Source organism: Bufo gargarizans, chromosome 7, assembly GCF_014858855.1.
Source record: "Bufo gargarizans isolate SCDJY-AF-19 chromosome 7, ASM1485885v1, whole genome shotgun sequence".
Taxonomy (NCBI): domain Eukaryota; kingdom Metazoa; phylum Chordata; class Amphibia; order Anura; family Bufonidae; genus Bufo; species Bufo gargarizans.
Window position 1 is genome coordinate 46,459,247 of NC_058086.1, and position 27,710 is coordinate 46,486,956.

The 27,710-nt window shown below is 40.0% G+C and overlaps 1 protein-coding gene across 18 annotated transcripts in view; it reads right to left on the reverse strand.

Annotated features, from left to right (window-relative positions):
- Window positions 1-4,562: 4,562 nt before the first annotated feature.
- Window positions 4,563-27,710, reverse strand: part of NFIA (nuclear factor I A) — a 285,729-nt gene continuing 262,581 nt past the window's right edge. For 17 of the 18 annotated variants that reach the window (XM_044302013.1, XM_044302019.1, XM_044302011.1 and 14 more), the window contains one exon: window positions 4,563-13,427. In XM_044302013.1, the coding sequence (XP_044157948.1) occupies window positions 13,410-13,427 (18 nt within the window). In that variant the 3' untranslated portion in view covers window positions 4,563-13,409. The remainder of the gene's footprint in view (window positions 13,428-27,710) is intronic. The other variant, XR_006390905.1, reaches the window with a different exon arrangement.

Genomic DNA, 27,710 nt, shown 5'->3' on the forward strand with positions numbered 1-27,710 from the left:
TTTCGGCAGAGGGCAAATAAAAAAAAACATTATTAGGTGCCATTTAATAAAGGTGAGACATGTCTTAAAATAATCCTGACACAGTTTAATAAAGGGCGCAGACAAGGCTTCCCATGAGTTAGTGATCCGCGCTCAGCCCGAGAGTGCCTACAGGCCACCGCATGACTTACTACGGTATAAATCTCCCACACAAATTTATCGCCACAATCTATCAGCTCATTCTGCTGAACGGCCAAGCAGTTAATTCTAAAGTGAAGTGCTGCTATTTTCATTAATACCCAAGTGCTAACTACCCATCAAAACCCTCAACAATTAATACCGTGCATTGGACGCCTGCAACCGATAAATACTGCAGTCCTGGCTCGTGGTTGGCAGGTAAAATACATTAGGCTTTTCCATTGTCTTACTAATGTTTGCCCACTGTGATTGCTGCCATATTGGAAGGTAAGTGTGAAAACTCTATGAGAAGATGATTTAAAAAATGAGTGTCAAATACTGTATATCTTCTAAAAAATACTAATCAGACTCCTTTTATTGTGTAACAGCAGTAACACAGATTAGATACAATTACATTGATAAATAGGGTGAGTCCACCGCACCAAATGAACCAACATGAAATGTCGTCACTTGTAAGTATATTACATTACTTATCCTGTATCATACTCCAGAGCTGCACTCACTATTCTGCTGGTGCAGTCACTGTGTACATACATTACTTATCCTGTACTGATCCTGAGTTACATCCTGTATTATACTCCAGAGCTGCACTCACTATTCTGCTGGTGCAGTCACTGTGTACATACATTACTTATCCTGTACTGATCCTGAGTTACATCCTGTATTATACTCCAGAGCTGCACTCACTATTCTGCTGGTGCACTCACTGTGTACATACATTACTTATCCTGTACTGATCCCGAGTTACATCCTGTATTATACTCCAGAGCTGCACTCGCTATTCTGCTGCTGCAGTCACTGTGTGCATACATTACTTATCCTGTACTGATCCTGAGTTACATCCTGTATTATACTCCAGAGCTGCACTCACTATTCTGATGTTGCAGTCACTGTGTACATACATTAAATTACTTATCCTGTACTGATCCTAAGTTACATCCTGTATTATACTCCAGAGCTGCACTCACTATTCTGCTGGTGGAGTCACTGTGTACATACATTACTTATCCTGTACTGATCCTGAGTTACATCCGGTATTATACTCCAGAGCTGTACTCCCTATTCTGCTGGTGCAGTCACTGTGTACATACATTACTTATCATGTACTGATCCTGAGTTACATCCTGTATTATACTCCAGAGCTGCACTCACTATTCTGCTGGTGCAGCCACTGTGTACATACATTACTTATCCTGTACTGATCCTGAGTTACATCCGGTATTATACTCCAGAGCTGTACTCCCTATTCTGCTGGTGCGGTCACTGTGTACATACATTACATATCCTGTACTGATCTCGAGTTACATCCTGTATTATACTCCAGAGCTGCACTCACTATTCTGCTGGTGCAGTCACTGTGTACACACATTACTTATCCTGTATGATCCTGATTTGCATCTTGTATTATACTCCAGAGCTGCACTCCCTATTCTGCTGGTGCAGTCACTGTATGCATACATTACTTATCCTGTACTGATCCCGAGTTACATCCTGTATTATTCTCCAGAGCTGCACTCCCTATTCTGCTGATGCAGTCACTGTGTACATACATTACTTATCCTGTACTGATCCTGAGTTACATCCTGTATTATACTCCAGAGCTGCACTCACCATTCTGTTGGTGCAGTCACTGTGTACATACATTACTTATCCTGTACTGATCCTGAGTTACATCCTGTATTATACTCCAGAGCTGCACTCACTATTCTGCGGGTGGAGTCACTATGTACATTACATTACTTATCCTGTACTGATCCTGAGTTACATCCTGTATTATACCTCAGAGCTGCACTCACTATTCTGCTGGTGCAGTCACTGTGTACATACATTACTTATCCTGTACTGATCCTGAGTTACATCCAGTAATATACGTAAGATCTTGTCTCTTTCATCTTGTTTAGCTGCATTGTGTTATTTCTGAGGAATGTAGAATTTCATATTGCATGCCGCACTTTCTTGAGGTTCACTTTTATGTTTTTGTGCCCCATAGCAGTGGTTTCTTCTTTTCTGCTGTGTCATTTCTCCTGAGTCTGTACAGACCTGTAGTCCTCCTCTAAATGTTCTTCACAGATGGTTTGTGTCCTCTGGGATCTATTGTCCCTTTTCCTCTGAATGAGGACTCCAGGGAATGATCAGTACTGTTCCAAATATTTCCGCTCTTTAGGTATTGGCCCTTCCTATAGTCCCGTGGGACCGCAGCCTTGACATCATCTTTGATTACTGTTTTTTGTGTAGAAACCTTGAGATGATGGCCTCACTCTGCTGCGGTGGCTTAAGGGATCTACAGAATTAGGAAAAAAAGATTCTTCTTTCTTTCCAGAAACAGCACCATTCTTGTCTATGGGCTGTGTCTGGTACTGCAGCTGAACCCCCTTGACTTGAATGGAACTGAGCTGCAATACCAGGCACAACCTCTACTACAGGTGTGGAGCTGTGCCTGATAGGTCATCAGTATCTGATCTGGGGAGGTCAGACTCCCAGGACCCCCACTGATCGGCTGTTAGAAGAGGCCACGGCGCTCCGTTCATTGAATAGTGGCATTGCATTGTACTTCAGCTCAGCTCCATTCATTTGAACTGATTAAACGTGATGTCACCGGCCTAGGAAGAGGCCGAAGCTCTGACTGGAGCACCGCAGACTCTTCAAACAACTGCTCATCAGGGGTGCTAAGAGTTGGACCTCCACTGATCTGATACTGATGACCTATGCTGAGTAGATAATCAATATTAAACACTCAGATGACTCCTTTAATTCTCAGGATTGATGGTGGTCCTCCACCTTACTGGGCTGGTACCCTTTTCTCAAAGACCCTCTTATAATTAGTTAAGCTTGATGCACCTATAGCGCCACCATACCAGTATGTCTTCTTTTAAGTGGACAGTTGCTGCATTTCCGTCTGTCTTGCTTTATGGAGGTGTCCAGGTATGGCTCAGGCATGTTCTCTACAAACATTATGGAGAAAACTCAGCTAAGTCATGGACTACAGGCCTCCACCCATCTCCAGATATGAGAAATGGTGGAAAGGAATGAGAAGGAGAAAGATGGCTCCCATGTCTTTATATTCTGCTTGTACAAACAAACCCACCCAAAACCTTGCCTGTGACTCTGCCTCTTCTTCCAGTCCACTACGTGTTCTTTTCTGAACCTTCACATAGAAGAAAACATGATGCTTATCTGTGAGGAGTATTCCCATGATGAGCCATACATTTCTCGACCATGCGCTCAGTCAAGAATGGGGATCTTGCCTTGGCGTACCTCATGTCCAGTGTTAGAGACCACTCTGGTTAGTGCTGTCCTCTGGGAAGGACCCTAACCATAGCAAAACTCTAAAGCTGGCCATACACTCAACCAAACCCAGCCAGCTATCTAATGTGTACAGGGACCTCCTGACTCACCCCCTTCCCCATGGCAGATCAGGCTGTTGGATTTCAACATGACTACAGATTAGAGATGAGCGTATCGATTGTAACAAATTGATTGTTCTCATTAGCAAGTAGAAACGCAGGCGCCGAAGTTCAACTTGGGCTCCGGGAGCAGTGACTTTGACCTGGAAGTATAGCTGTGCATGCACAGTTGCTGCTTCCAAAGCCAAATTGGAGTTTTGGCGCCTGCGTTGCTCCTCGGATCTGTCAGGACCTGGCAGGCTGTTCGGTCCTGTGGGTGCTTCATCTGTGGGGACAGCCCCTTCACAAGCGAAGAACAGCTGCTAATGGGACAAATCGATTCCCTAGTACAGATGTAGCCAACTTTAACTTGACAACATATTAAATGCACATTTGCAACAAAATTTAATTTTACTTCTACAACGGCTTTTGTTAAGTGTCGATTTACTGTTTGCTGTGACTGTGTATTTAACCCAGTTAGTGTCAAATTAACATCCACTACATCTGTTTACCTTCAGCTAAACAAGTGTGTAGCCCAGTGTACCCCAAACTGCAGCTCTCAAGCTGTTGCAAAACGACAACTCCTTTCATACCCTGTGGGCTATCAGGGCCTGGTGGGAGTTGTAGTTTGCAACAGTTTTGCAACAGCTGTTGGCCAAGTGACCACTCCGCTGACAGTTCTGTCTCCCCCATACACACACATGTTCGGTTGTATTCAATGGAGAGAGGAGAAAGTCTTTACAAGACTCATTTGGCGGTGTCTTGTCTCCTGGGAGAACAAAAGGATCGTGCGAGAAAATTCATATAGTCGGGAGCTCCCCTTTTACATTAGGCTATTGGCGGAACCTGTGTGTAGGGGCTTTAGTGCAGATTATTCCTGGCAGTAAATCAGTCCCAATCATTGCTAGACCTTCTCCGATCGGTCGCGTTGGAGACCGCCATCGATAAAATGCATACATTTGATTAAAAAGGAAGCAGGAAAAAAAACTCCCAGACAAGGCATTTTTAGCATTAGCAATTTTTTTTATTTTCCTTTTTTGTTGCATAGGAAATGCAGTATTCGTTTCCAGTAATTGTATTGTAATGTAAGAGTTGGTTGCACTAATGGCTGAGTACAAGAGTTAACTAATCCACACACCAGCTCAAAAAAAAAAAAAAAAAAAAAAAAAAAAAAAAACCTGCAGAGATTTAGTCGGAGAACAGTTCATACCCACAGTGATTCTCAACCAATTACATTGTTTGTTTTTTTTGTATTTCACAGAACACAGTAAAAAATAAACTGATAAGAAGCATGAGTAAATACATGTCAGGAGAGGCACGGAGAGCCTGATTTATCAAACGACGAGCGTGTTACCGCAGGCACACTGAAGATCCGAAAAACACCCATTATGGGGCGATTAATTAAACACAAAGATAAGGGTTTAACATGGTCAAGAGCCAGCTCGGCTGCGGCGCGTTATTCAATGAAGAGCTCAGGATTGTGAGAAATGAAGAGATAAAATAAATGGGGGACAGGAGATTCCCACGGCTGCCGAATAGATCCCACCTAGTCAAGCAAACAAAAGACCAATTCCTCACGCAGTCCCCAGCCTGTAAGGATGCCCGTCTTCACCTGCTGTCTGCACCCTCGACTTATGCCAACAATGTATGGTTGTGTGATTCTGCAGAGAGCGCGGGACAAAGAACCCATTCAATGGACTATATGTGCGCACAGCTGAGGGGTCCACGATGTGCCATGTGTTGTGTCTGCGTGGCTTATGGTTATTATGTTGTCTATGGAGCTTGTTACATAAGCATCAAATCTAAAAATTGATGTTGCGATTGCTCAGAGCCTTACCGCGACTTACAAAGCCCCGGTGTGAGACCCTAAGCTGTGATGCACACATAGCCGCCTACAAAATTTTTAATTAGCATCCATATTCTGCAATCCTGGGTGATGACATGAAATATAAGGCTGGTGGAGACACTAATAAAAAAAAAATATATATGCAAAAAATATATATATATATATATATATATATATTAAAAACATAGAAAATGGAGGAAACCAGCAACCGCTTTGACATCTATCACATCGTTAAAAAAAAAAAAATTTGCACAATAAATTATAGTTTTTTTAAATTATTAATTGCTTAAAAAAACAACTCTCTTTTTTCAGATGAAAGGTGCTAATTTCCCCCGTTTTTCATACGTTTTTAATTTCCCATAAAATAAAAAGCATGAAGCCCAATCAATTGTAAAAAATTGTTTTTGAGTTCTTGACTTTTAAATATTTTTTTTTTTAGAATATCGGTTAAATAATTTCCCATGTCATGCGTGATTTCATAAATTTTATCGGTACTTTAATCTTTGAGAGCAGCTGTCCAGACAGGAAAGTTTCGGCACTTCAACGGTGACTCGAGATAATTTTTTTTTTTTTTTTGTGGAAGTGATAGTCGATCAAGGCCAGCTTGCACGGACAACAAAACTTATTAAAAGGACTCTGCTACATGCTATAAAATAGAAGGTGATCAAAAATCTGCAGACCCGAGGATTTCAAAACTTAAAATTGATGCTGTCCATTAACTTGACACAGAAAGGTTCACATTAACGTAGACATTATGAGGAAATGAGCTGTGAGATAACACATTTATTAAGCACTCAGGGCATCCACCACCCAAATTTCAAACTGACTAAAATCCGAAAACTTTATGGTTCTCACTCGCTATAAGAGGGCAGCATAGAAGAACTGATCAGATAAAAAACAATCACATGTACTTGCATTGTGTAATGATACATAAGTTCGTATATTTCATGAATCAGGCCCCACAGGTTGTACAGAATAAAGTAATTTGATCAAAAACACACACACACAAAAAAAAAAATCAGGTACATTTATGGAACCAACGGTCAATGTTTTTGTATAATATTTTTTTGTTTGTTTCGGTCTGGTGTGAAGATGGGAAATTATTGGCTCACCATTTGTTTCAACCTAGAGAAATCAGTAACAACTTTCCCATAAGATGTCAAAATTTGAAATGAATGAAATTAAAAAATAAAATAAAAAGAAATCAGAAGTAATACTGAATTTAATATGTTGATGTATACCTCCAAAATACTGAAAAACACCCAGAAAAAAAACAAGGCTTAGTATTTGCATTCTTGGTGACATACAATAAATGATTAGGCAAAAAAAATAAAAATATAATAAACCTCAGGATAAGATAAGAAGTATTTGTAAAATGACTAAGCAGTATGGGATCGCATGCATATTTATGGCATGGTTATTTCACATCAGAAGATTCTGACAGACAGCAAAAGGCTCACGGTGTAGAAATTTCTTTCTTTAGAAGAGCATATAATACAGGTTTCACAGGCACTACAATTCATTAATCAGATAGTTTGCTGGTTTTTATCATATAATTCATTCTGTCCTAAAGCTGGCATCTTCATAAGAATGACCTAAAAAGGCAAGGACTGAAAGTTAACGGAAAAAAAATAAAATAAAAAAGTTGATCATATCTGTCTCAGGTAGGGTTAGTGCATAGTTTCCATGCAGAGAAAAACACTGCTATGCATTCACATGGATGAACAGAAGAGCTAGATTCAGCCTAACTAAGTAACAGAGGCCTCAATCTGTTAGCCGGACCATCTTAGCACCATGTCGGGAATTTTTGGGATATTTCCAAAACCAGTGGCAGCGTGTAGATGGGCCATACACAGCAGTTTCTTTTGTTATCTGCACATTGGAAGAGTATTCATCCATGCTTGGATTGAAAAAAAAAAAAAATGAAAATGAAAAAAAAATACTAAAAAATATATATAAACAACCGGCCTGGAGCCACAAGCACTTAGTGGGTAGCCCTGGCAAAAAGTGTCCATGTTGTCCTAGAGATTTCCATGCCACTGAACCTCTCGCCAATATAATCCTGCTGGAAATTTCTTTTTACTATATTTGTTCTATGAAGGCTTTCAAACTCCCCCCCAACCCCAAAAAATTTAAAAATCTACATTACCAGAGACACAATGCAAAGTACAATGTTGAGCAACTTTTTTTTGTTAGTTATATAGGTATATATATATATATTGCCACATGAAAAGGAAACTATGAAGTCGAAGCTTTCATGTTGCTCTTGATGAAAAAAAGAAAAAATGAACACTGTTACTAAGCAGATCTAAGAAATCTAAGAAAGTAAAAAAAAACTGAATAAAAGCAAAGAACAAAGTGCCTTGGGATCTGCATATCGCTACCAGTTGATGATGGGGTGAATGGAGAAAGTCTTGTATATGTTTTTTTTGAGTTATGGGATGTGTAGCAGAATTAATTTAATCTCACAAAGAAAAGTAAAAAAAAAAACATAAGAAAAGCAGCGCAATCTGGCTCGAGTGTGCAGCAACCTGGCCAATGAACTGGCTATACATCAGTCAATGGGGGAGAACTTTCTTCATAACCCTATTGTTCTACAGAAAAAAGACCTCCTCTTACCTATTCCTGACCATGGACCTTATAACGGTTTTTTTTGTTGTTGTTTTTTTTAACAAAGTGCATTTCAGAATAAGAGATCCTAGACAAATATCACGTTGTAATGGCAGAGTTGCAGAAACGTCCTATAGTGTAGTGTTATACTAATCACCGTTTATGATCCAAGGAGGGGAGGAAAAGGCGACGCTTAATTATAAGATGGAACTAACAGGAATGCAGTAGATGAGTCCAAAACATGTATGCCTTATGCTAGGGCCAAATTGGACAAATTTACCGAATTTTATCCCATCTTGGATCGCATAAACTTGTATTACTTGAGAAGATGGGGGGAGGGTATACAGTTTTAATAGGGCAAGCTAGTAAATTGGGCTCATGTATAAATACATTTTTATATCTTAGTATTTGATCAATTTAGTTTTAAAAGTTTAAAAAAATGAAAAAATTTAGCCAGAACAGTTCAAATTTTTTACAATAGTAGAGACGGGAAAGAAATGGATGTCGTCAATATACCGCATGTACTATGTAGAGTTTAAAATACTATTTGAACTGATTTTAAAAAACTTAGCAAAAAATATTTTAACTTATTTGGAAAAAATATTTAAAAATGTGTACAGTCATTTTTTTAAAATTTAGGAGCTGCTTTGTTGGATGCCCTGGAGATGTATTAAAATATTCATGTGACTAGATAGCTAGGTAGACAAACAATCAATCACTGACCAGGATAACATATAATCTGTAAAATAAATGTAATTGTTTTGTTAAGTATTATTTTTTTAAGGTAATGAATTAAAATTGTAGCAGTTTTATTCATGCTATTTTATAAGGAATTGCTAATATGTTACAATTTTTGTGATATTCACACTGCATATATTGAGTTCATTAAATTGCACTTATTTCGGACATTTTTATAGAACTCATGTATAATTCCATTATTTCAAAAGGTAACACTCTATCATGCTGCACACCCAGCATTACTGCGCAGATGTCAAATATTGAAATTTATAAAAAAAATAATAATTAAAGAAACTGATTCGAGCCTCTATGATTTCTTGTTGTGTTTCCGATATGGTGGCCGGATGAACCTAAGTGAACGTCATGAATTTGATACTTGACACATCCTTGACTGCCTATGCCATTGCCATGTCTTAAAGCCTTTAAAACATTTTCTGCCCTCTGAGAACGTCTTCAGAAATCCTCAACCTTCCAGTCAGACCTTAGTAGTGATCAAGCACTGCAGAATACAGCAATACCTGTAATGTCCATTTAAAATGGGTTTTTAGTGGCCCATACTTCTCAAGTATAGGAACAGGCTATACCAAGACGAGAAGAAACCAAATCATTTTGTATTTAAATACATACAAAAAGGAAACAGGTAAGTTTTAACTTAAATCCAGTCCCTGGAAGGAAAAAATAAAAATAAAAAATCCCACCGCCCTCCCCCACTCAAAATAAAAATTCTAAGAGCGTCGCTGTTATATTAAACAATCCGAAAAATCTGCAAAGCTAAATTGACAGAAAATTGTCCTCATTTAAACAACGTTACAAAAGTCCTGCGTTATAAAATAGGGTAGAATAAATCAGTGTACTCATTAAAACTATACAACATACAAAGGACATATCTGAGCGGGCAGTTTGCTCTCTTTGCAATTAGGTCTACGCAACACAATCAACAAAAGTCACCCAAAAGGAAGAAAAAACAAAAAAAACAACAACAACAAAAACCCTACAACTGCCCAGAGCTATTGCTTAGTTTGCATGTTATATAAAAGGGTGCATTTGTATTGTATGTACAACCAATTTACTGGTAACGCCTTGACTTATAGCAAGGTTCTGACAAAATGTTTGTCTAGGCTTTATTTCCCTTCACTGTGAAGCACTGCAAGCTGCTGTTTTTTTTTTTAGTGCACATATGTCATAAGGTAATGCCCAGCTAAGTGCTATAGGAAAGGCAAAGGATGCTGGCTACAGAAAAATGGACACGATTCACTAACACTCACACAATACGAGACTACTCAACCACGTATCAGACAATCCAAAAAACATTTTATTCATTTTCTTTTTCTTAAATAGAGAGAACCGGTAAACAATTTTTCAGAAGTTGGAAGTTTTTGTTAGTTTTTTTTTATTTTAAAAACGTGCATATAAAAAATGGCCATTAGAACCTCTTATCTGTCGAACGTTGGGTTGATTGAAGTCTGCTAATAAAAATGGGGTGTGGGGGGGGGGGGGAAGGGAATTTGAAGGAAAGGAAGTCAGGTTTTTTTTTTGTTTTGTTTTTTAAACTTTAAGGCTTGCTTGTGATAGGAACAGTTGTAACACACACAAAAAAAAAAAAAAAAAAAGAAATAATAAAATTGCTCAAAGCAGGGTACCGGTTAGTGCTTCACAGTCTGACTGCTTCTCTAAGAGGCCCCTCCTGCATGTGCATTCGTAGTCACAAAAGATACAATGACTAAACACCTAACACACTGCGTCAAGTACAGCACCAACTTTGGTCAAATAAAAATAAAAAAAATAAAAAATTCTAATAAATCTGCTAAGCTTTGACTACATGATAGAAGCAGGTATTGCATATTTTCATTGATCAGGGGAAACCCAAAATAAAATGATCATAAAGGAAGACTCTAAATAAATTGTCACAATGCAGCAAACATCTCCCCCACCCCCCTCCAAAATACTGATCTCCTACGCAAAAATAGCACAGACACTACAAGACTAAGCACACTACTCCTACTGGTGGGATATAACTAAAATATCTACCTACATGGTGAAGCCTTCAACGTCTGACGTAAAAGTCACATTTACAAGAAAAAATAAAAAATACCCCCCCCCCCAAAAAAAAAAAAAAAAAGTGTCTCCAAAACGCGTGACTGAGGAATTCTCCCCCCACTATCTATAGAGGAACATGTGCAACAATTTCACAAATAATCGCTATCCAGGGCAAGGCACATTGATATGGAATTTATTTCATATTCGTGCAAATTAACCTATCGGCTGCCGCAGAGACCTGTGATGTACTGTAAACAGCCGTCCCCAAGCCGTCCCCGCGCAGCCAAAAGTGTTAAGAGGAAAACAAAATGAGTATATAAAAACATAAAAAAGAAAAAAAGATGAGGAGCAGTGTCTTCCCAAGAGTTTCATGGACTTGATTGTACAAGGACAGTAGCAAAAAGCCCTCCAATAGGACTGAACACACAGAGTTTAACTCCTTCACTGCCAAAAAGGAAGGGCACCGAGCCCTATTGCAGCTGCAAGAGGGGAGAGGGTTAAAAAAAAAAGGCAAGTGCCTGGAATAAGGATTAAAATGTCTTGTCTTAATGCACTCTACTTTATCCTACTTTAAGTATATAAAAATGAGATACTAACACTAAACATGCAGAGACGTTTTTTTCCCCCTCCTGACGGACACACCTGCCCCGCCAGAAGGTATATAATATATGTATAGTATAGGAAACCTCTTAAAGGTTGCATGCGAAGCAAAAGGGATATGCTTCGCTGTCTGGTAGAAAATAAATCATGTGTATTCTGTTTATTTTGCTTTTCGACCTTTTTTTTTTGTCCTTTTTCATCTTTATTTTTTAAGTACATAACATACATAAAGTCTATTATTCAATTTTCAGTTTTTAAATTTTTCATTCAGCAACTGCTGAAATCCCCCCCCCCCCCCCCCCACTAGATTAATCAGTGTTTATAGTCCAGAGAATGCAAGTGCTGAAAATAAAAAATAATAATAATAAAATAATTAAAAAAATGACATGGATAAAATCTGGACATTTTATAAAGATCCTGAGGCGCCTGACTAAATCCTACATTGGGAAATTTTGTGTTTTTTTTGTTTGTCTGAATTGGCATTACCACTCGTAGTGACTTTAGCTTATAAAATGAAGACGCGTTATGATTCCACTTTTAGTTATGTGCTTTGATAAAAGAAAATGATTACGTAGCGTTTAATGTCGTTAACATATTGTGGTAAAAGCACCTTTATGTTTTATAATATATTTTTTTTTTAGATTTTCTTTTTTTAACTTTTAAGGGATACAAGTTTTAACAATAAAAAACATAAAAAGCAAAAATAGCTCCCCTTTCTTTTGCAAGGCTGTTTTTTTTTTGTTTTTTTTTACACCCATAATTTAGAGTCCCGGGGTGTTAGGACTTGAAAAAACAAAAATAGAATTTTCAACAATCTCTATCTTACAAAGATATTTACCTATCCAATGAAATTGCACTTTACTCAATCCGAACACGATTGTTTTGATTGGTTCCTGTCAGTTTCTGTCAAAACAGACCATCTTCCCCATTTCTGTGTTTCTGTGTCATTGTTGAAAATTTTTGTCTCAGAAAAGCTTATTTTTGTAAGTGCAGCATTTTTTCCTTACATGAATAATAAAAGTTCTGGACATTTTTTTCTTTTTTTTTTTTTTTTTAACATTGCTCTGCAACTTGAATGAAACTTATATGTTAACAGCTTCCTCGTGGGCGGGTCATGGATGTGATAACTCCTTGAAAGAAAGCAGGGGCGGACGTTTTGTTGATATGTTAGTGAAAGCATCTTGTCGCAGTTGTGTCCTTCGATACAACTTCATCAGTTCCGCAGGGAGGGAAAGGGGGTCGTTAAATGACACAAAAAACAAAAGTGCAGTTTGTGATAACTGATGTTGCACATTTCATGTGTTTTAGCAAATCCTTTTTAGGTGATGTAGCACTCAAAATAGCTGAAAAAAGAAAAATATGGAGGCTCTGGACCACGAAAGGGTTGACTTCCATGTTTTCCGAAAGAACTGTAGTGTGGTCTTAAGTCATAGTAGCAGAAGGTTCTTATCACACGTCATTTTACATGTATATTTTGAGAGTGCTTTAAGTCTTTTGTGTTTTTAAAAGGGGGGGGGGGTCTTTTCTTCCACAACTCCTCAAGAAGTTTCACAACCATGGACATACAGAAGGATCGGCTTTGCAGAAAATGCTGGGCTTCATGATGAATGTGTTTGACAGCAAGTCGGTAACGAAAAAAAAAACCAAAAAACTAAAAGAACCAAAAAGAAACATCGGACTAAGGCTACCCAGAACCACCTATTGTTTAACGCTACCAATGAAACACCTCAAATGCCATGATGCCCAGCTTTTCCCGGTCAGAACTTTCTTCAGACCCCCAAGGTGAGAAAGTAATCATAAAAAAGTAAGGGGGATAAGGCTGATTATAAAGGGCCATTGCCATGCGACCACATAAGATTCTTTTTGTCTTCTCAATCGACGTTGTTACACTGTTGACACAAGTCTTCCCCTTCCGTTGCAGCGAAGCCACTGTGCCGTGTTGTCACCATTTTCTTCCATGTTACAGAGATGGGAAGGGCCGGGTGGTCTGTCATGTGTGTGATAGAAATCTGCGGCCATTATCCCAGGTACCAGGACTGGAAAGACACAAGGAAAAAACACAAAAAATTAGATAAAGGGGAAATTTCTGTATGACGGGTCAAAGTCAACTAGACTGGTTTTTTGTACCCAAGATGCTCCAACAGTCAACAACTAAGGTCTGTATTACACCAACAGATTATCAGACAGATTTTCTGACGTTATCTCGTGACAAAAGGCAATGAAAACTATTGAAAATGTCAATGAACTTTTTTGCTATTGTTTACTTAGCGCAGCTATATAGTGGCATAGCATATTAAAATAAAAATCACAAAAAAATAAAAAAAAACATGATTTTCTGATGACCCATTCCCTTTAATTATATCAAAGTCTAGGTTTTTTACTCCATTATTGTGTCTACCAGGGAATCCTTTGGTAACAGATCCTGTTTTTTAAACCTATCCAAATTTTTTTTTAGAAAGAACAAATCTTTTGGTCTTACATGTTACATTTTTGCAATGTATAAATCATAGAACATCCTGTATCTGCAGAGACAGATACATCCATGAGTTCAGGAACCCCCCTCCCCCCCAAAAAAATAAATAAATAAAAATAAATAGCACAGCTTTGCTCCATACAGTGCACAGCCATTAAAGTAGCACTCCTACAACCTGTTAGAAAGATACATGTAAACTGCATTGAAGGCAATCTTCTTACCTGTTACTGTATTTGTGAGTTATAACCTCCCTTATGATCCTCAGCTGTGTCATGTGTCCAGCACTCTGATTTCCATATCACGCAGCACCTTATGTGTGGACAAGAAGCCAGTTTCTCTATGTATTCCTATGGGAGCCATAGGAATTAATACAGAAGTAACTGACTTCCTGTCCTATGCCAGTTGGAGAGGAGAGTGTTGTCACATGACACAGCTGAGGATGGGAAGAGAGGTTATAACTCCCAGATTACATTATGTACCTTTCTAACAGGTCAGAGAACAAGCAGTTTTTGTGGGAGTGCTACTTTAATAGGAAAGCAATATTTTAATATAAAAAAATAGCATTTATATTTTCTAGATATTTTGTGATTGAAATTAATGGAACCGTAAAAGGTGTTTGCATTGCCATGCCGGTTATCCTTGACCTCGTGTACTAATCAAAGGAGGCAAAGAAGTCTCCAGGATGGAGCTATGGGAACAACATACACAAGACTAAGGCCTTATTCACACATCCATGATGACCTCTGTAACAAGATGTTCAGTGGTTCACCTGTGAAGATGTCCTTGAAGGATCTGTGTTTGGTCCCTTTTTTTTGCCCTCTGTTTCCTGAGAATCTTCTTGCAATGGTCCATGAAAATCACACACCAAATACGGATGGCATCTATATTGTGTCAGTAGTTTTCATGGACCCATAGACTATAATGTATTTAAGGCATCCATAACTACAAACAGTGTCACCCATGGCCCATGGAAAACCATTGATGTGAGACTACACACGTCGAAGTCAATGGATGGGCGAGTGGTCCACAGAGACCACGGACGGCAGACGTCCGTGGTTCACTGGCGTTTCAAAGAGGCCTAACAGACACGGAGGGACGGAAGTTTTGTAAATTACTTTGTGACCAGAATAAATCTCCATGACTAGAGCTGCAACTTCCCATATGTACTTATAGAATATAAGCTCTGAAGCACAAACTGCTGCTCTAATAAGCACAAGCACATGATTTGGGTGCAGAAGTTTTCTACAGGTATTGTTCTTTCCCTATTTGAGATATGATTCAGACCCAATAGTTACAAAGGTTATTACAACATTTTCAGCTATATCAGTATATACACCTTAAAGGGGTGGTCCATAATTATTATTATTTTTTAATTCAAATGTGAATGTAATAAAATAAAATAAAAACCTCACCTGTTAAATCCCCCAAAGCTGCAGCGTCATTGCTGCAGTGGTCGTCACTGGCAATGATGTATTGTAAGCCCACATGGCCACAGCAGCCAATGACTGGCCTCAAACTTACCGCAGACATGCAGGCTTCACCTCTGAGGTCAGTGACTGGCTGCAACAGTTAGGTGGGTTTTCAGCATGACACTTCTGCAGTGGGGGACCACCGTGGTGGCAGAGCTCTAGCAACGGGGATTTAACATGTAATTGATTATTTATTATTAGTTTATTTTTTTATCCCTTTCCCTGCTCTTAGACATTTTTTTAAATCCTGGATAACCCCTTTAAAATGTCAGATGTTCAATGAAGGACACTGTAAGCAAAAGTGAGGGACTGTCCAAAAGGGGGTTCATAGGAAAGCGATGCAGTAAGGGAGGCGCGTAGACCTCTTAGCAAGTCTTGTCTGGTTGTACTCAAGCAACCATATAATGGACACCACTTCCATCCACCAAAATTGCAAATACTGCCTATGTGCTTACGGCAGCTATAGCTCCAGACATATCTGCTGGTCGAAAGATTACAGATAACGTTATGGTTCTCGGATAAAGTCTGCAACATGCCCAAAACCCATGCAGGACCAAGACCTAGTGTTCACCCCAAGACTGGGGACAGAGCCATCAAAACTGAGAGCATTAGGACCAATGCATCCAAATAAACCCTTTAGATGCTGAGTTACAGTGCTGCTACCTGCAGGTGGCACTAGAGAGACAGATTTAATTTCCTTCTAGAGGAGAGCTCATTTGCATAATTTTTGTCCCATGGAGCATTGCCTATAAGACTGCATACCTCAGTAGAATCTCCTCAATGAATACTAGTACACCCCCCCAATCCCCAGAGGATATATGCAATAAGATGCTAAGCCTATTGAGAAAGACCTACACAGGATCCATTGACCTAAAAGTGTTTAAAAAAACAATTTTAAAAGAAAGGCCTCATTTATCATAATTGTGTAAAATTTGGCCTTTTTGCCCTCAGTGACCAATCACAGAGGGACAAGGGCTTGAATTCTGATACAAATTGATACATTTTTTTTAATCCCTTTTATGGAATATATCTATTATAAATAATATTTCCCCTAAAATGTGATTTATTTTTTTTACATTATTTTCATTTCATTTATTCTATTATTTAATTTTCCAACAAAGTCTTAAAGCAGCTGGGACCTGCTATTCCTCCAACCTAAGGAACGCAGCATTACTCTAATAATACGAGCCTCCTATAACCGCGCGGTAATCCCACCAGCCAATTAGATCTGAGGTTTTTATGGTTTCTTTTCTGAAATACCAAATCGGTGATTGGTTGCTGTGGGATACAGAACATTTCCATCCTGTAATTAGATTTAAAGAGGCTTCTTTCCCAGCGCAGTCAGTCAGTTCTTGGCCGGGGCAGCAGGCTCTTATTACAGACAATGCTTTTTCGGCTACCTTCTATGACCCACGTTCCAGAGCAGCTGTGCACATGGCTTATGAATGAACTTGCCATGTGTAAACAGCTGGTGCGTCGCCATTCTCTTGCATGGACCTAAAGCCGGGATTTACACAATAAAAATAAAATAAAAAAAGAATTGCAAACCCATAGCCAAAAATAAACTAAACTGCATTAAGCTTTTATTTTTTTAACACAAAATGCACTAAAAAAAAAAAAAGTTTTCTTACTTTTCAGCTTGAATCTTGCAGACAAGGTTACCCCAGAGCAGATCTGTAATCCTTCACTGAAATAGGCATTATTGATTACTCTGGTCTATTGTTCCCATTTCAACTCCCCAAGTTCAAGTTCATCGTGGTGTTACATCATGTCTGGTTGTTAGGAGCAACCAGACAGAGCCAGACGTGACTATCATTAGCAAGAAAGTCCCAGCTCCCCTCCCACCGAACCTTCCCCTTTGCTCTGACGTTGCAAATCCACTGCAAACACATTGAAGTATTCATTCAGTGCAATTTATGACCTAAGTACCCCACACTCCAAAAATACTCCTGTGTGTTTAATTAATTGGTCCTTCCCCGGGACTTGGGAAAAGTTAGACAAAGAGCCAATTATGGCGTTTTTCACTTTGCACACTTATAATGGGCGGGAGAATGGGGAGGGGGTATTGCATGGGAACGAGAAAAGTGCAAGACCAAGTGAGGGTCTCCTTTAAGATTTCTCCTTCTTATTGACATTTTTTATGAAATACTTTGAGCTCCTCGAAGGAAATTGATGAGAGAGTGACGCCTATGGAGTTGGTATTCTGTAACACAAATCAACTTCATGACATGCCTAGATTTAAATGCTAACCACACGCTCCGAGAGTTACTTTAAAGGTTAGTTTTTAATCAATAGAAGGTGCTGAGTCGGGAGTTTTATTTTAGCTGTGCAGCGCGGCTCTCGAGTCTTTGTCTGGTAATTCAGCTCTCAAACTTTCTTTCTCCCTCCTCCCCTTCAGTCTTGCAGTGCTTTGCAGATACAGCACACTTTCCAGTACAGGGAATGATAAGCTGCACTCTAGATGTATTTTTTGATTGGCAAAACTTAAGCGCCGGAGTTGAAATTAAAGGGGTTTTCTGAGACCCACCAGGCCCCAAAAACCCACCTTAATTACGCATATATTGCCTGTAGTAGAAAGTTTGCAATATACTTACCGTCTCAAAGTTGAGTGGATCGGCCTCTCGGGACCCGGTGACATAATGCGCCGCTTCTGTAAATCCTGCTTCCGCCAACACCATCACCTTTAACTAGTTTCCAGCCTGGGTTATGGACGGGTCCTGACTTCCGCTGTAGATGTGACTAACTATTCCTCTCCTGGGCACAAGCTACTGAACCGTCCTCATCTGCGCATGCGCCAGGGAGAGGAGTAGTTCTGCATGAGTTACGTCCCATCCATAGCCCAAGCCTGTAAGGATGTGATGTCAGCAGAAGCTTGATTATTTTAAAAGAGGTGAATCATATTACCTACCCACCCAAACTCAAAACAGTAAGTATATTGAACATTTTTTCTACAGAAAAGCAATGGGTAATTGAGTTAAGTTTGTGGGTCCCCTTTAACCGCCAACGGTTATATAGCAATTAGTTAATTATAGTAAAGGGTTCTCTCAACTGTGAGAGTAATGCTATGAAAAAAAAAATGGAGAAAGTAATATTCTCTTCTGTTACCAAACTACTCCCTCCCTGAAAATTTTTGGATTTGCAAAGTTAGACTTCTAAACCACGCACCCTGTCCACCTTGCAGACCTTCAAAGCCTTTTGATTCTCCACAAATTCATGTGCTACTGGACCACAATACAGGCAAAGGGTTCAATGGGTTGTAAGAACTAAAAGAATTAAAATATGAATAAATTGTTGCGTTAAAACCCCCATAAAGGGTCAATCACAACAACAGGACAATAAGACAACCTGCCTGTTTGGGTTCTTGGATTGGTAGACTTACTGTGTCCAGAAGAGGCCTGGAATTAGGGCAATTTTATACTTCCCAACAGTTAGGTTAGGACATTAAGGTATTAAGCCTGCACCAGGAACATCCCCAAACATCACAATTTTGGTAAGGGTTTCAATGAATCCCACCACTTTTGAAGTCCAGTTCACAGGGTAGTCCCACCAAAATTGGAACTGTTGGTAAATGTATAAATATGCATATTAAGGTGGAAGTAGCACCTGAGTCCTGAGATCCTTGGTCACATAAGAAGACAGCAGTATTATAAATGGCCTAAGGTAGGTGAGTGGTTTGTTACAGTTTTTGCTTTGTGACTCATGAGTTTTAAAGTGTAACGGTCATTCTTTTTTTATTTGTGTAATTTTTAGGGGCAGTGATACTGACCATTTTTGTAATATACTTCAATGACTGAAATTGCAAATTTCTATTAGAAAAATAGCTCTAAAGTGGCCCATTTTGAGCCTTAGCAACGCTCCTCTGTCTTCTGTTCGCATAACACAGTCAGTGTTGAGCAAGTCTCCACAGTTATGTAAACAGAAGACAGGAGCATTGCTAAGGCTCAAAATGGGCCACTTTAGAGCTATTTTTCTAACAGAAATGTGCAATTTCAGTCATGAAAGTATATTACAAGAATGGTCAGTATCACTGTCCCAATATAGTACAAAAATAAAAAAAAGAATGACAGTTACACTTTAAGCTATGCCCCCAGGCGGCTGGACCCAGTGCCTTGACATCTTAGGTTTGTCCAGTGACCATAAATCTTCCAATACCTTTGCTACAGTATGGCTACTTTGTATCATTTATCCCAAGGGGTTGTAAGGCTTAGACTGGGTGTAAACATGAGATATCTGTTGACCAAGCACTTCTTTGACAAACACCATCTCTACTGACCCTCCCACATACACATGCACATTTGCCTCCAGGAAGAAGGGACTAAGCCACTGCCAGAGTCCTCTGACGATGGCTTATTTCCCAGAGAGCAAAAGGATCAGGCATTTTGAAATCTAACAGCCTGATCCATATTTCTGCCAATCGGAGGAGAGTCAAGAGGTCCCCAAAAATATTAGATGGCTGTTTCCTCCATTAAAATTGGCTGGTTTGGACAATATACGTCTGATGTGGATGACCATCTTAAGACTACCTATTTTCAAATACCTAATTTAGGGCATAAGGACATTCATCAATTAGCCAAGCTGGAGCCTCTTCTCTCTCTGGAGGACTCAACACATTCATGAACTACATGTTGAAGTCCATTGATTCCAACAAGAACCATTTGATAGATGATTTCCCCTGAGGTAGTGCTGCAGGTGAATTGAACACTTGCGTCCAGGTACCCTTGAAGATTGTAGCTGATGGATGGGACCACCTGCTATTATCTCATTTTTTGGGATCCTTTGAACAAAAAGGGATTGTCAAAAGTAGACAAACCTCTTGACCTCATTGCACTATGGTAACATCTGAGGCGTCCAACTCTCCTTGGCTGGAATGCATTGCTGGACTGGTGCATTTTCCAGGCTGTTAGATGCGTTAGAATTTTTTTTTGCTACTACTATCCTTCATGGATATCAGACCTGCAGGATTTCCGCATCACCAAGTGCCACGTTAACGCATTTCACAGCCAATTACTACACAAATTTAGTGTGACGTTAAAGAGTCTCCTGCCCTGTGTCTCGTCAACGACCATGACAAGTCCTGACAATTTGTTCCATTGTATCACCCCTAACTAAGAAGCGATCACCACTCATCTGTCTTCAAGAATATTTCTCGTGTCCTCCTTTCATTCTTCAAGGAGAAACATCAGACAGAATTTTGCAGTCCGGTATGAGATCTTAGCTTCTCCTTTCTCCAGTCAAATGAAGGAGTAATCACATCAGATCGAAAAGTGCTGACTAAGGGTTTAATAAACTGCTCGCAGATGTGTGTCATCTCCAAGGTACTCGACTCATGTAATGCAAAGCAGCCCCACACAGAAGACGCGTATAAAATACCATTTAACCATTGCAAAGTGAACGGGGTTTTACTGTCCTCGGAGGAGCATTTTTTACACTACTTTTTCCTTCTTCCTTAATTTACTGCACCACGAAAGACGAAACACGGATGCGCCGGTGTCGGAGGACAGTAGTAAGACTTTATGAACCATAAACAATATACTCTCGGCTGCATTCTAAACAAGAAGTTCCTCTCATTGATATACCTGCTGATCTGTGACCGTCCCACCGTGATGGACGAATACATAGAAGCTTTTGACAATTTCATCTTTCACGACTAAACTGCAGACGTAGCATTTAGCGCATAATACCTTCTCCATTAACATAGTCGTCTATGTAGCGTAGCCCAACCGAACAAAAAGATTCACCACAATCTAACGAAAGGCATTGAAACTACCTAGTCAAGGTCAGGTGGAATCAGTTCAGGATTTGGAAATTAGATTTCTTCTTGTTTGGTTGTAGGTTCTAGAACTGATGAGTTACCGGATACAGATAATTGGGTCTTTTCCAACACAATGACAAGACGACTGATGGAAATCATCTCTGTTGGACAGAACTCTTTGCGTTTGTGATAGCCAGTTGAGTTAGGGTACTTTTACATTAGCGTTTTTGTTTTTCGGTATGGAGTTCCGTCACAGGAGCTCAATACCGGTAAAAAAAAAGGATCAGTTTTATCCTAATGCATTCTGCAAGGAGAGCAATCCATTCAGGATGCATCAGTTAAGTTCCTCCTACGTTTTCTCTCCGGCCAAAAATACTGATCAGTTGCTGGAATGGCATTAATTTACATTGAAGTGTATTAGTGCCGGATCCGGCATTAAGTTTTTCGGCAAAACGGATTCGCTTTCCGGTCTGCGCAGACCTTTAAAAATGCAAAAAATATTAATACCTGATCCGTTTTTCCAGATGACACCGGAGAGACCGAGCTTATATTAGACCAGAAGATCGTTCAGGCGATTGTCGGGAAGGAAGCGTTCCTTCTTGGCAATCACCTACTTGTCAGCGGAGGAGACTGTTGCTATTACATTCTGTGATCTCCTCCTCCTAATGCCATCGCTCGTCCCTATATTGCAGCAGAGGATTCCGGTATTTCAATGCATTTGTCAGACGGATCCACATCCAGATCTGTCTGATAAATGCCATCAGTTTGCGTCCGGATTGCCGGATCCGGCAGGCCGTTCCGGCGATGGAACTGCCTGCCGGAATCCTCTGCTGCAAGTGTGAAAGTACCCTTAATGTGGTGGACAACCTAGGATGTTAAGTCACTCGGGTTTACTTTTCCTGGTGTAGAGTTTACCAAGGGTGAACCTTCATGTTCATGAGGTTGTCCACATTAGACCATTGCTTTCCAAAGGCCTTGTCCTACTAGGGTACATTTAGGTAAGAGGGGTGGAGGTGCCCCATTTATAACTTCCCTCATGATCCCAAAGTAAATATAACATGGATATCCTATGGCTATCAAAGAACACCTTGCGGTATTTGGCCACTAGATCTTGGGGGTTCTGGCAGGGAGACCCAACACAATATCCTCCCAACTTTTAAGGAATACATGTTTTCCAGCTACGGGCCCCACTTCTGGGCTGTTTTACAACCAGGCAGAAAATGAGTGAAGGGTTGGCTCTCTCCATTGAAGTCTACTGGAGTTATGGAAAGAGCGGAGTAAGCTTTGCAGGAGTTTTCCAGACTAATAAAAAAAAAAGGTTAAAATGGCACAAAAAATAAAAAAATAAAAACAAAAGTATTGCTGCTCTTGTTTTGACATTTCCTGGTTCCCTGCTGTCCTCTGCTGCCTGATTTCTCTGGGCACACGGAATATGTAACTACTCAGGCAATGAATGTCTAAGTGGTCAATTGTTGAAAGGAACCAGGAAGTACAGACCAGCGGGACCTGGACAGATTCTTTTTTTTTCTTTTGCCATGATGACCCTTTAAAAAAAAATGGCTGGACAACCCCTTTAAGCCATTTCCAGTATGCAATTCACTAAGTTTTGCAACAAGGTAACTCAAAAGTAAAAGCTACATTTGCAACTAAAGTAGGAACTACTGCCATCTTATGCTGTTTATGTTTTCCAGGGAGATGGGGCTATTCAGCACCATCTTGGTTCTCCATTGCTGGACGTCTCAACCCTCTTCAGCATTTATCTACGTGATGCCCAAGATTTGTCTACGTGCAGGATGCTGGAGCGGATCCCCAGTAATTACGTGAGGTTACACTGTAACACGTTCTGCATTTGTGATTCTCTCGTCTGTGGTTTTCCACCGTAAACCAAAAGCAAAGGCCCAGGACGGTGTCACCTGCGCGAGATTTGCGAGCCAGCATTTTCTGCTTTTCAAATTACAAAGTTAAACAAAAGTCCTGAAGGGCAAAGTTTAACACTGAGGAAGGAGATTGTTAATGTGGAATCCAGAACAGGGTGTGACACTTGGCGTACGTTTCCAAATCGAGGAGTTATTTGAGGACATGTAAATTCAGTTTAACACTTTGAGAGTCCGTGTCGATACACTTTGGATTAATCGGCAGGGAAACCTCGCCTGGTGCTCGCTTACAGCCAGCTAATATCCAATATCCATCGGGCCTCTAACGCCAAATATTCTTTCCTTAGAAAAATGAGTGAAAGCTCCAGGATAATAGCTAAGACGGGTCCACATGATGCAAATAAATTAGGGAGACAAATTATTATTTCACCTTGACCAAGCAAAGAATGCAGTGACTAGACACTTTCTGTAACTCCCATTCGTTTCAATGGAGAGTAGAGATTGTCATTGGTGGAGGATGCGGGCACTGCTCACTGAGCAATTTTGTGGGACTATCCCTTTAAATATCCAATCTATAAAAGATAACTATTCAGATATAGCAGAGCTGTAATGCACAAATTCATTTCTCTACTAATCCTGCATGGTGCATTATCTGTAGTATCAGGAGATATAATTGCAATAACCCGATGTCTTCTCCTATCTGGGCACAAGATATCACGACTGTTAGAAGGAACTGGCTCACCCGGACTCGCTACTAATTAATCCTTATCTACCGACCTGAGGGCACTTAAGAAGTGTGAAGATTAGACCTTGTAGTGGGCTAGGCTGGTGGCCAGGAGATAAGGGGTTATGGGCTAATGCCCAGGTGCTTTATATAGTAGTTAATCACTGACAGGCACAGAGCGGGCAGGAACCGATGGGCGATATACATATGAAATCCACTGATTTCTATGTTCCTGGCACCATAAGGGATAAACAAAATCTAATGGGCTGCTGAAGCCTGATAAATCCTCACCATATAGAACATAATATTCTTGGTCAGGGTGGAGTAGTTCTGGTTGTTCATATCCCATATCATCTGCTATTAGGGTCCTCTGGACCATTCAGGACCTTCAGTGCCATGAGGGTCTACATCTACTTGGGGACAGAGGACTTGTTTGTATGAAATGTACAGTATTCAGGTTCCTCCAACCCTCTTGTATCTGTGATGGACCTTAACTCTTGGATAAGTGGGTCTTCCACCTCTGCTTCATCATTGTAGGTATCAGACATTGTCTTTTGCTGTTGGGACCAGTATGGGCCATTTGAAAATGTGAGGTAGAGACTTGTCTACTACCATTGTGCAAGCAAAGCCCAACTCCCAAGCTAAAAGGTGGCCATTCATAACCATAAGATGAATGTACCTGAAATTACTGGGAAGGAAGTGGGGGGGGGGGGGGGGGGGGATAATGTTTTTGGTGGTGTCCCAACTCTCCACTGATGGCAAATCTTAAAGGGAAACATGTCCAATCCTTTGTTCTCAAGGGAGATAATTCACTGCAGAGGCGTCTAGCACAATCTCGGCCCCATGCACACCTGACCAACAGTGATACAAAGTGTATAAGCAGTTTAACTCAAGGAATTTACTTGTGAAGAACATTATTTTCCTGTGTTCCTTCTGGAAGCCCTACCAAAACTACAAGGGATAATTAGTATGTGAGAGCACTGCCTACCCCTATGCCTGCCCCATTATAAAGCTGTGTCTAAACCTTGCATTTGATAACTTCATTTGGATAAACCATCAGTACTTAATCACTGCAGGGTTTGACTCCCAGCACCCCAACTCTTCAGCATATTGTTCCCTACATTGTACCATATGCCTGGCACTGTGACTGGGAAAAACAATGACGGGCTGGCCGACCACTAAGCTGATCATATGGTGGCCTGAAGTAGGACCCCCCACTGATCAAATATTGACGCTCCATCCTGAGGCAATTCCAGGAAATACCCTTTAGGCCACACATGCATTTTTTGGCAGTTTTGATGTATTTTTTTTTTTTTTTAAGCTGAACACTGGAGTGGGTACCAAAAGAAGGTAAAGTATTAACACAAAACTGATAAAGTTCCTTTCTTATGTGTGGCTGAAATAAACTGTACTGAAAACTGCATGTGTGGTCCTAGCCTTAAAAAGCACTGATTAAAGTGATTAAACTTATTAACTCTGGTAAAGTTGATCCTGCTGAATAAAATGGTGCCACTTTTGTGAATATCGGTTGCGGTGTTCCTGAGAAGAAAAAAAAAAAGACTTTTACTCTTAAAATAAATGAGGGCGTCAGTGTGCTTAGGGGTGGGGCCAACACTAGACTGCGGAGGAGCTAGGCCCCGCCCCTGCAGTGCAGTGAAGCACTCTAAAAAATATTTTTTTGGAAACGCCACAACTGATCTTCACAAGCCAGGTATCATTTTACTCAGCAGGATCAGCTCTACCTGCTGGCACGCCTAGTTTAAAGTGGTTGATCCTGGTGCCAGGTGCCCTTTAAAACACTCTTTTCACAATGAAAACATGTCTGGTGGAGTCTTTACAGGTTTCCAACTGAGTTCCATCGTGTTCGACAACATGAGCAGTGACAGACTATGCACTTATTGCCATCAAAAACACTGATAAATACTATATAAGCAGAATATAATATAAAGAAACGAGGGGTTTTCTCATAAGCCTATGCAATAGTTGGCAACACCTCAAATTGTTTTTCCTCTCCATTAAAAAAAATAAAATCTAAATAAAAAAAAAGATTAAAAAAAATGAGGACAGATAGAGGGGACGATACTCCCAATAGTACTTTAGATTTTTTTTTTTTTTTTTAGGAAATGGCATAGTACACAGATCAGAGACTTTTTAATACTATAAAACCCCACTGTATACAAAGCACAGGAAAAAAAGTGAAAAAGAGAGGGGAGGGGGGGTGTAAAAGCAGCTTAGTATGTGTTAACTCTGCTATTCTGTCGGCTTAAAGTGTATTTTATGCTTGATCAACAGTCCCCTTTTATTATGCTTTTCTTTCATTCATTTGGGACTTCAAAGAGAACACCAGCACAGTACCTGATCTTAAAGAGGAACTTGTGAGGGTGTTCTTAAGAAAAACAGGGTATTGGAAGCCACAGACCCCTGTGGACCCGGCCAGTTCAAAGAGAATATTTCAACAATGATTACATTTTGTAAATCTTTTTACTGAGGACAGCTTGTTTCCTGCTTTTTCATAAAAAATAGATTGCAGCCATTTAAACACAGCCCTGGACAAGACTTTCTTCAAACTTAAGGCTCTGCATCGGGATTAAAAGACACGGGATTAAAAAACAAAACAAAAAAAAAACAGCCCGCAGCTTAGATCTTCGGCGTGGTCATTTTGCTGCGAAGAATGTTAATTCTTCTTCTTGGGTTTAAAGGAGGGGAATAGAAAATAAATAAAAAATTGTTACAAGGTAAAGAAAGTTCTCAAAGAGGTAAATTTTTTGAAACATTTTTGTATTATTTTGTTTTCTAATTTGAGATGTAAGACGGGGTTAAAAAAAGAGAAGTAAAAGAGACCTCAGATTCTCCAAAGCCTTATGAAAGCCGATCCCCTGCTGATCCCACCCCATCCCAACCAAAAGCAATTTCATAAAGTAACTGTAGGTGGGATACAAAGCCTTCGACCTTTTCCAACCATATGCTCGCTAAATCAACAATATTGGTTAGGAGGCAGATTCCAAGAGCTTTTTTTCCCACTGCACACGATATAGGCTTTTCACATGTTACTGTCCTGTTTGATCAAGAACATGTGAGCCTTTTGGATGCAGACAATAGGACCGACATCTGATCACCCCGCAGAAAGCACCATTAACGTCTAGAGCAGACAATGGAGAGGTGCTGGTCTTCGAGATGTTGCCAAATCTCTTCGAAATATCCTTTTTCAATGTTGGCTCGCTGGTGTGTAACCCCCCGTTGCTAGGCGGCCATGTTTATTTGTGGGGGTTTTTTGTGCCTCGTTTTGCTTTGTTTTTGGAAACCTGAGATTGTCCGTGAACTTTGTAACCAATTGAGTAGCAATTAGCGGTAAATGCATATATTAGTTTTTTTTTTTGCCTGGAAAACCACAATGTCTGTGGTGGTCCTTGCTCTTCTCCAGAAATCTAAACAGGATGGGAGCACCTACAAAAAAACGTTGGCTGTAGGAAGTGTCGGAAAATAATGTGGTAAAGCTTAAAATGTATCAATTTTTAAGTCCACGCAATACCAAAATTGTCTGTCCTATCTCACTGTCCGGCAGCCTGTAGATCAGTGCTAATGTTCGGGAAAAAAGTTGGCCGAAACATTGATTTTGGCTCGTAACCACCCCCCGATGGCAGATGTTGGGGGAAAGGAGTGGTCATATTGGATTTCAACATGCTTGATTTGTTTCCTTTGGAGACAACCCGATGCGAGAAGAGTCTGGAAGCCGCCTATTCTTCATTGAAAACTCATGCAAATTGGACTGAGGCTAGCCTTCCAGTATAAGAGAAGTCTGCTGTTTGGTGGATAACTGTTGAAGATATATGGGCATAGATTTCTACGTATTTCTGACTGACATGCCACTTGTTCAGCATGTGAGCATACCCTTCGTCCAGTTTAAGACAATAACTAGAAGTCAGGGAGGAGGGGGATGCAGCTGCAGTTTCTCTGAGTCTGCATGCTGTGACAGGGGAGGAAGAGCAGCAGGGAAGACATCAGATGGCTCAGAGCACAGCACTAGCAC